General features: G+C 38.0%; 1 protein-coding gene across 1 annotated transcript in view; it reads right to left on the minus strand.

Annotated features, from left to right (window-relative positions):
- Positions 1–1,528: 1,528 nt before the first annotated feature.
- LOC107707635 (protein FAM110C-like) overlaps positions 1,529–10,860 on the minus strand; it is a 16,661-nt gene continuing 7,329 nt past the window's right edge. The window contains exon 2 of the mRNA XM_016511713.1: positions 1,529–4,477. Coding sequence (XP_016367199.1) covers positions 2,567–3,859 — 1,293 coding nt within the window. The 5' untranslated portion in view covers positions 3,860–4,477 and the 3' untranslated portion in view covers positions 1,529–2,566. The remainder of the gene's footprint in view (positions 4,478–10,860) is intronic.

The following is a 10,860-nucleotide window of genomic DNA, read 5'->3' on the forward strand; positions in this document are numbered from 1 at the left end:
TGTGCATGCCGCAGCGGACCTTTGCTTCATTTATCAGTGGTATCATAGAGCCTGATTAATGCCTCTGACCGGGGGATTCATTACGACAAAGGAGAATCAGTGTCTGACTGATGCATTCAGACAAGAGGAGCTTTCAAAGGTCTCCTTCAATATGAAAACACATCAGCGTCTCCCACACTGTCTCTCGCTGTTACGTCTTTCTCTACTTTGCTAAACGCCGTACTTTTGTGAGTTAAACACAGAAACAGCATGATCAAGTGCGTACTGAAGAATGCTTCGCCACAGGAACTGTCATTTGCATTGAGGACAAATTATCCAAAAACCATAATTTATTATCACAGTAATCAAAGCAACACCCATAGATGCAGTTTCACAAATGTGGTAATGAAATTGAGCAATTTGCATGTTGTAGGTATTGGTAAAAGACAGTTGGGGGCAAATTAATGGTTGTTCCAAACCCTAGTGAGCGGCTACCAAGAGTACTGGTTTATCAAAGACTGATTCTTAAAATGTTACCTTTGGTCCCCTTCAGAAATTAATATTCACTGTTTAGAGCTAAATTGCAATGCCTTGTACAATAGAGTTTTGGCCCAAATCAGATTTGCACATCATGCATCCTTTACGAAAAAGGCAATTCTAAAATGCACAGGGAAAAAAGAATCAAAGATGGGTTGTTTATAAATATATTCAGTGTTGGGGAGTTACTAGTTACATGGAAAGAAATTACGTAAATTAATTACAAAAGAAATGTAACCTGTTGCTGAGAAAAAAAATTGTAATTCAATTACAGTTACTTATGAAAATGCGATTACAAAGCGAGTTACATATGAATATTTTCACACACATACAGATTTGATTGATTTCTTTCCCAAAATGCATTGACTGCTCTAAAATATGAGACACCAATGCTTCAGGAGTTTAGGAAACGGAATAGGACACATGCTTATTTTGATAAGCATTAGTTTTATTTCCTATTTGGGTTTATGTATATGCTTTATTTTTTTTAAGATGAACTGTTTTTCCAAGGCATTGTTAGATTCTAGTGTCTCCTGTCATAGCTATGCAAAGATTTGATTTCAAAAACAGTTTCAGCTATTAAACGGTTTCTTGTTATGATTTTAAATCGGCGAACCTCAGCGAACTCAAGTCGGATTTTGTGGTGGCTGTGCTTTAAAATTAAATGATCATCATCTTAATTCTGGTGAAGAAGGATTTTGACAGTCTGACAGTAATCAGTGTTGAGTACTACTGTAAGGTTAACCCTGCCTGCTTTAAATGTTTCAAAATGATTAACAGTTGAAAACATTCGTTAGAAATTTTGAAAAGTACTCAAAGTAATCAGTTACATTACTTTAATAAAGTAATTGAAATAGTTGCACTACTTAATACATTTAGCATAGGGTAACTTGTAATCTGTAACCTATTACATTTCCAAAGTAACCTTCCCAACACTGAATATATTTTGTTCTGTACTGTAAAAAATATTAATAAAAACATGCAGTTTAACCCAGTATTTCCCAAGTTATTAGCTTAGCAACATGCTAATATCAAACTCTGTGAATGTCCTTCTCTCAAGGCGGCTCGATAGGGTTTGGAACGTATTGTACATCAGTACGCAGCACATTTCTTTGGCATAAGTTAATGAAACTCAAAATCAGGTTGTTTTTAAGGCCTTGCATTTTTCTTTGCATACACTCTGTGTTAAAAATACGTTTCATAGCAGGATATATAGCTCTCACTCCATCTCTTTCTCCAATTCAGTGCATTAATATCCCCACAGGGGTCCTCTGTGTGTTTGTTCCAACGCCTGCGTTTAAGGAAAAAAGGCAACACACAAACTAAACTGGGATGGTTGGGAAATGAGGTACACATGGTTCATTTAACACTCATGCATCGGTTTCCCAGCCCCAGAGAAAACGCTTAGCGGTTTTCAATGTTAAATTACTCATCAGATGACACGTTCTTTAAGTTACGCTCAACAAATAACACTCGTTTCTGAACAGAAGTAACAGGACGGATTCATGAATCTTTCTGTTTACAGAGAACAGGAGATGACATCGCTAAATATACATCATTATCGCCCCCTACACGCTATAGTGCACTAGTCTGAAACCGTAGTGGAGATTATTGAGTGCACTCATTCAATCCCATAATGCACCGTGATAATGAGTGTACAGGCCGCTACAGAATAGCTATGCAATGTGAGAAATGCGGCAAATGAATTTCCAAGTCTCGTCAGAAGAGTCCACAGCCACATTCAGTGTCCAAATTCGCTCATTTGTTTTCACCCACTCCTTCGAGTGGACTATATTAGTAAACTAATGTTGGGAATAGTGAATGAGGGTATAGGGGGCGATTTCAACAAAGCTACAGTGTAGGTCATGAAAAGAAGTGTCGGTTTGCAGCTTCATATGTGACTTACACAAAATAACATGAATGTTCTCGTACTGGCTATGACAAGCCAAACAAATCACTTAAATACAATGTCTCATGTGAAATAAATACAGCATCGTTTTCCAGATTGGAACACGGCTCCAGAAAGTCTCGGGTTTAGTTTCCGTGATAATCAAACAGTAGACTCTTTAGGACCCTCCTGGGCTGCGTTCCTGCAACCGTAGAGCCACTTTATAACCCGTGCATTTCTCTCAATAATGGACACACCTGTAGGGATCTGCTCGGCAAGCTCCTCCTGGAAAAGTCCTTCACCTGAGTGTCGGGAAAACTCGCTGGGCTCCGAGCCGCCGCCTCTGACGCTCCTCAGTAGCAGCGAGAGCGTGTCGACTGAACTTGCCCCATTTAGAAAGTTCTCCGGTCCGAGCCTTTCCACCATATCCAGGTCCAATCCACAGTAGTCAAAGAAGCGTTCCTGCTCGGACATGGCTAGCGAACAGCGTAGTCGCAGTTCTGACTTGGAGTGTTTTAAATCGGATCGCATCTGAGGAAGGACTGGCTTCCATGGGTCCATGTCGTTATTGTTGGCGTTCCCCGTGCTGTTTCGTAAACTGTTGATCATGCAGTTCTTTGATTGCTTTTCCTGAAAACCAGTGTTGTCGTTTTGTGTCTCGGGCATTGAGTGCTCTCGCTCGGATTTGCTCGATCGTCTGGTCTCATTCCCACCATCGACAGTGTCTTTATCAATGGACCAAGACATTCGCGAATCCCCGTCTCGAGAGGAAGAAGTCTTCTCCTCATTTATCACCATTTTTTGAGCCTCATTCCCACCGCTCTTTTCACGCATGGATCCCTGGAAGAGCCGTCGTACAAAGCTGTATCCCTTGACCTCTAAATTGACGTTGGCATTTTCTCCACATCCGCTGGGACTCTTGCACTCTTTCTTCTGTCTGTAAATGACCAGGGAGTCTGGACGCAGCATGCGCTTGCCGTTGCTCCTGCGCATTATTGGCGCACTATGCGGAGCAACTAATGGAGCAGTAATCGGAGTTCTTGGACAAGGTACGGTAGGCTTGTTTGCATTGTTGCGATTCTTGGTTTCCACATCGGTTTCGTTCCGACAGTTCTCTTTCCTAGAGTCGTCCTCATTTTCATCCCGCGAGAACAGCGGTGCAGAGAAAGGCACCGTTTGATTTCGAGGCGGGAGAACGGGCGTTGAAGGAGTGGACACTGTGAAGTTGCGACGAGGCACCGGTGGAGGGGTTGCACAGGGAACTAACACGGGCTCCTGCTTTGTGTTGATGACCTGTTGACTCTTGACGTACTTTGCCTTGTCGGCTTCCAGTCGCTCTACGGCACTGACGGAACGACCCCTGCTTCCGGCATCCATCTGCCTGCGCAGGTAATCGGGCCCCTTGTTTAGGAGCCGCAGCGGAGAAGGTGAACCAATGGGAGTTAATGGCTTCATTTTGGAGTTCTGGAAAAATGCATCCAAATAGAAAGGACAAAGCAGCTGCCTTGCCCAAAAAAAGACAAGGGAACTCTCTGGAGATGAAACCACTGGTTTGATGCTTCTTCAAGATCTGATGTGTCTCTGAATTTTAGGGATCCAATTATGGGACCTCTATGAATATAGATTTTTAGGCATTCTGAGAATCTGAGAGGTTTAAGCAACAGACTGGCTGTTGGGATTTGCTATAATTAGTCTCTTTACTGGGCGCTTTTGGAAAAGGGACGATTCGATATCTCCATGCAATATTTATACAGGCATTGGGATAAATGGGCAGGGCATGGGGAAATCCTTTTCCCGCAATCCTTAAATCCCAAATGAGATGTTCTCTTCACCACAGAGCATCAGAAATAACTGCCAGTGCCTTTTTTTCCTCCTCGTTTAGTTCCTTTCTTCTGTTGATCTTTTCAGAGAAGGTCGTCTTGGGGGAAGAGAGCTAATGAGCTTGATTATTTGCTTTTTGATAGCTGTCTCTGGGTTGTCCTGTGGCGTTATGGTTGGGTTGAACTATACAGCTGGCACCGGGGCACTTCAGAGTTTGATAGACAAACTCCTTCTCCTTCTATACCTGGAGCCCTGTGAAAACAAAAATGGTAGAGACAAAGTTAAGTTTTTTTTAGCATTTCTCAATGAAGAGCCGATCTCCCAAGGCGTATGCCATATGGCAGCATGAACAGAAGTCCCTGTAGCTTTTTGTGAGCTGATGGAGTTGGCAGAAATTCATGTCTGGGGCCACAGGCAGTGCCATTAGCTTATTCATGGACTGAGTTGACTTCACAGCGCTCGCCTATTAAGCTAGTCCTAAATAACAGTTCACTCGTACAAATGTGCTGTCCAAATTTAGTGCATTTTAGCTTTGAATGAATATGCATAATACATGACATAGTCTGGATTGACGCTGAATGTTGCACAGGGAATTTTGCGCATTTACCCTCAGATGCATTTAGAAAGTCTATTAAGGGAAACTGTGACCATGTGCATTCAGACTGCAGAGGTAATGGCCTTCCCCATCAGCATTAGCTTAACCCACATGCCACATTTGCATTCCTTGAGGGCTTTGCTAAATAATGCATGACTGCGTCCATATTTTAGAGACCCCAAAATCAGCTTATAAAAAAACATTTCCTTTAAGACGTAGGACCATTTGCTGCATTTAATTTTGAACACACTGCAGTGGTTTTTATGACTCTGAGAATAGCACTAACAACTCAAAGAATATGATTGCAAAGATAGCTAAAAAAAATTTTGACTGCATGGATGATTCTGAAAAGGAAGACATTCGAAACATGACACATCAAAGTGCTATTTTTCTACTCCCTCGCAGGAAAAAAGACAATACACAGCATTTTCAAGTGAATATGTCCCTGTGACCTAGTAAAGGGGAATAACTGCAGAACTGTGCTTTGTTTGCCAGTTTCACTATGAAGAGCAGTCGTTTACTGCAACTAAAAACAGGTGTGTTCTGCTAAATTGCAAGCTCTACTTTTCTCAATAGTGGGAAAAAAAATCAACTGCAAAGACAAATCAGAAAAAAATCCCTAATATAGAAGAAACCTCATGCATTTATTTAAGATGACTTTCTACCGTACAACTACAGCACCTCTCATGTACCTCGCCCCCCTCTGAAGCCCTATAAATCCAGTCAAAAGGGGAACTGCAACATTTTCCAGATGTCAGACAGTCCGGGAAAGGCAGCCATTGTTTGGGAAAGTTCCGGGAAAGAATTCTGAACAGGTGTTGAGCATGAGATGGATCTGGATTTAGGGACTTTCAGAAAAGAAGTGAGCAACAGGGGGTCCGAACTCTGAAAACACCACTTGTTTAGCCAGTTGGGCTAAGCAGTACAGCTAAAACAGTCTTTTATATTTCAGCCTTTTGGTTTGATGATATTCCAAATATATATTAACTGTTTTTATTAGATGAACCACCAGCCAGATAGACTCGAAATTTGGTTAAAAAAATAAATAAAAACTTCTAAAGACAGAACAGTCTTCAATTATTTTAATTTATGTGCAATGCATAATAATAAACAAATATTTACCATCCTATATTTTTACTAAAACATTATAATACATAATAATAAAGCCATGTAGTGTCAACCGTAAACATGTTTTGAGTGACAATGCAAATCACAGTTTTGAACTGATTCATTAAAACAGATATTTTTAACAGACTCACGGCAATAAATGAAACTAACTCTAACACTGTTCTTGCTATTTAAGTTTCAATCAGAGAAACTATTAAAACCCACTCATATAAGTTACAAGAGAATTAGAGATAGATTGTGTATATATTTGTTATATTTCCAGCCCCATAAGCCAGTATCTACCGCAATATGAGTTAAGCACAATACTAATCATCAGGATAACCCGTCAGGTTAATGCAATCAAAATATGGTGCACAAACTACGACACAGTAGTATGTTTCATAATTAGCACATTATTATTAGCCTTGTCTACATCACTATGCACTTAAGGCTATTATTGGCTTGTAAATGCATTACCTCACTAATATAGATCTTTCCAAACCAGCGTGAAAGCTATTTGAATGCTGGATCAGCGTGTTTAGGACAGAAACAGGGCTAATAATAGCCGAGCAGAGGCTTGAATTAAAACATGCTCACATCGCTGAGAGATTTACTGACTGATAGAATAAAACACTGGTAAATTCACTTCTTCACATTCACAATGTTTCCTTCAGGAGTTTGTTTTTGAAGCGGGAGGCACCAAACTCCCCCAAAACAGGGGCTAACATTCTAAACAATAAAATTAAATTAGTAAATAAAAGCTATTTATTATAACAAAATTATTTTTGTGGATATGTACGATAAACTTTATGCAATTCAGTGAGTCATCTGAGATGATCTGATTCGGTCTGAATTGGTTCAATTGATTCAGTCAAAAGAACCACATCAATCAACTTATTTAATTTAAATTTGATTTGCAAGCTCATAACTCATCTAAAATATAACGTCTAACACTAAAAATATGGACGAATAATAAACGAAGTTGTATGATTTTGAAAGATTTTTAAAAGCAAAATGTCTCTGTCTAGCACTGATCTGAGAAGCTCAAAACATTACAGTCCCACATCACTGTACAGTTGTTTCACACGTTCACAGCATCACCCAGAGCATTTGCTCTTTTACTGTGGGCTGTATTACTCTCATTGGCTTTAAAGAGGCAAATTAGTGACATGAAACTTCGCCTGTGCTCCTCTCTCTTCCGAGGGCTGAACTGCACCGTAATAGCAGCGGCTCTTGATGGCTTGTAATTAACCCCTGCTAATCCAGCCTCCTCTCATCTCACTGGCTTTCATGCTGGTATGTCTTTGCGTCTCAGTGAAGTTGGTGGGCAGAACGTCTGCCTGCAGGGGAGGCCAAAACAGCCGTCCAACAAGGTCAGAGAGAAAACAGATGTTTTCTGTCAAGCTGCATCTAAAGCCATGATCTACTAAAGACTTCACACAAAGTAGCAACACGACCAAAAAAAGACAGTCTTCACCCATTTTACTAATTATAAAGGCCTCATTTATGGTTGAATATCCTGAAATATGTTAGATTACGGAAGGAAAATGATTCAAACTGCCAATAAGTTTTAAAAGTCACAGGCACAGCATGTGTTATTTCTTTGTGTGTGTGTGTGTGTGTGTGTGTTCATGATAGGGCTGCTCGATAAAAAAAAAATCATAATCATGGTTATTTTATTGAGATCACAATTATTTGATTACTCAGCGATTTTGAAACACCATGCATTTATTGAACTTTAAATAAATCTTCTTTTAAAAAGTGGATTTCCTTAATCTTTTACTCAACTGAAAAACAAACAAACAATTAAAAAAAAGAATTAAATTAGTTAAATAATAATTTAAATTGATTTAATTAAATTGATTTAATTGTATATAATTTAATTAATATGAATTAATACAAAAAATGAATTAATTATAATAATAAAAAATTACTTATTTTATATATAATTATTATATGTGACCACAAAACCAGTCATAAGGGTCAAATTGAGATTTATACATCTGAAAGCTGAATAAAGAAGCTTTCCATTGATATATAATTTGTTAGGATAGGACAATATAGGAAATAGGAAAATCTGGAATCTGAGGGCACAAAAAAATCTAAATATTGAGAAAATCACCTTTAAAGTTGTCCAAATGAAGTTCTTAGCAATGCATATTACTAATCAAAAATTAAGTTTTGATATATTTACAGTAATAATGATATAATATTATCTTATTTACATTTATATAAATGCTTCACTGCTTGTTTTAGACACCAATAATAATAATAACAATAATAATAATACTATGCAAAACTATTTACTTCTTAATATAACTTTTTTTTTGTCTAACAGAAAATGTCGAAATTAATTTTAATTCATGAATTTAAAATGGTTAAATATTCCAAATATTCCATTCCATTAGAATGTTTTGGAATAATATAATAGTCCCAGTCCAGACCACAAAACATATTCTTTATAGTCCGTGCCATAAATTTAAACTCATCAAGTTGATAAAACTTTAACGCTTCTAATTAAAAGCACCCGCAAACTGTGCAGAATGTGTCTGTCCCACCCAGTCTGAGCAGCCTAATTACATTAAAAAGTCCCGTGTTGGACTCCGATATAAAACTACAAAAGGCTCAGGACGTCCATCACAGACCAGCTCCTGCATTATTTATCGGCGCAGACAATAGAGGCCTCTGGTTCTGGAGATAAGAGGCTGGACTGAATGCTGCGGCTCATTAGGAAGAAAAACAGAGAGAAAGAAAACACGTGACAATAAAACTCAACAGACACAAACACTCTAGCCACACAAAGGCAGAGGTAGCATAGATCTCCTGAGCATAGAGAGCTCCTGAGTGCCATTATGCAGTTGATGTATGACGGGTGGGGGCTGGACGGGCGTACGGGCCACAGGAGGGTCACAAGGGACCTCTTTAAAACATGACAGACCCCCCAAACCCTCTCCAAATTATGAGGTGGACACTTAACTGACCCGGTGGGCGTCTATTGTCATTCAAACGTGACAAATGTGAGCCGGAGACTTTGGTGACTTGATGGCCGTCCACTGCAGACAAATGGGCACCATTTACACCTGCTATTAACAGCATCGCTGATCTGATCACAGTCGGCCAGCGATGAATGCAGGTGTAAATGGGGTCTGGAATGTTTGTGATTTGATTATTTAAACCAAATTTGGCAGGTTGTCAGAAAACTCATGTGATCAGGTGAGTCTCAGAAAGCCATCAGGAACATATTTCATCTCGAAAGCCAATAAAACAAGAAATTACATTGTGCAAAAAGACAACGAGGACAAACAGTTGTATATTATAATTATATTGTGCAAATATTGACCAAAAAACTTTTGAAAAGCTATTTCGATAACTGCAGTAGGTTGAGCGTTTCATACTTTTCATAAAAAAAGTAAACAATTCCCCTTCAAAGTTTTCATTATTGGAATAAAAAAAGAAAAAGTAAACAAAGAAAATAAAAATTAAAACATACTCCCTTTACTGTAAATTTAAATGAAAGTACATTTGTAGTTCAATTGTAAGAATGTGTATTTGTTGCATTAAATTTAATGTTGATTTTAACAAAACAAATATGTCCATAAATATTATTTTTATATAATTATTTATAATTTATATAAAATAAAAAATAAAAATAAATGATTACTAAACTTAAAGGGGTCATATGATGCTGCTAAAAAGAACATTATTTTGTGTATTTGGTGTAATGAAATGTGTTTATGCGGTTTAAAGTAAAAAACACATTATTTTCCACATACTGTACATTATTGTTTCTCCTCTATGCCCCGCCTTTTTGAAAAAAATTTAAATAGCATCATATGACCCCTTTAAATTATTTATTTATTCATCACATCACATTTCTAATAAACTTTCTAATAAATCTAGCATTGTATACTATGAATATTGTTGAGTCTGCGACAAGCCCTTTGGATAAAAGCATCTGCTAAACGAATAAATGTAAATTTGTAGTTAAAATGCAAATGTGTCCTAAACAACAACAACAAACAATGCCATAATGACCTATTAATTAACCATTAAGGAAAAAGTTTAGCTTTATCCATATTCATATTCTCACTATATCATTACTATATAAGCCATAACAGCTTGATTAATCAAATATGATACAAAAAAAACACATGCATTTTTTTGTAAAGATTTTATTTATATTTTCTCTAAAGTTTCAAGAAAGTGTTCTGATTCAAAAATGTTCTGCCTGTTGTTTTATTTATTTCAGGCTTTACAGGGTTAAGATGTTGTGTTAAGGCGTTCACACATCACTTCAGTGGACTTTACCCTACTTTTCCATTAGGTACGTCATAAACTGCTTTGGTTGGTTTTTTTTCACGCTGCAGAGCCCTGATCAAGAGCTATACATTTCACCAGAGTAAAACAAAAAATCCTCCTATGAGTGTGGACCTGGCTTCTCCATCTCCTCCATGCATGAGAGCTGGACTCCATCCACGGCTCGGAGCCGGAAAGATCAGGCAGAAAGTGAAGGAGTTGCCTTGAGAAGTGCTAAAGGTTGTGCACGTCTATTATAGTGAAGGAAGAACAGAAAGCCGCATGGAAACGTCTTGCTTTTCCTGAGCGAAATGTTCAAGATTTGTGCGTGCAATGACAGGAAAGGCGAGGTGCCCGGAATGAGCTTTAGAAAATCTGTTCCCGAGGACTAATGCATATGTGCGTGTGAATATGTATTTGATATACATATATATAGCCTATGCATGCTCATCTGTGTCTAAGTGAGCAGTTTGTGGCCAGAATAAGCCTTGACATTATGTAGTAGGAAACTAACTTTGTCTTACTAGAAAAGATCCAGGTTGAACTGCTGCTGGATAATGTCTAAATTATTTCTGCAAAATGTAATAAATGATACAAATTATATTAAATTATAAATAATAAAATTATTATAAATTAT

This window comes from Sinocyclocheilus rhinocerous, unplaced genomic scaffold (assembly GCF_001515625.1).
Source record: "Sinocyclocheilus rhinocerous isolate Xijiao unplaced genomic scaffold, SAMN03320098_v1.1 scaffold235, whole genome shotgun sequence".
Classification (NCBI taxonomy): domain Eukaryota; kingdom Metazoa; phylum Chordata; class Actinopteri; order Cypriniformes; family Cyprinidae; genus Sinocyclocheilus; species Sinocyclocheilus rhinocerous.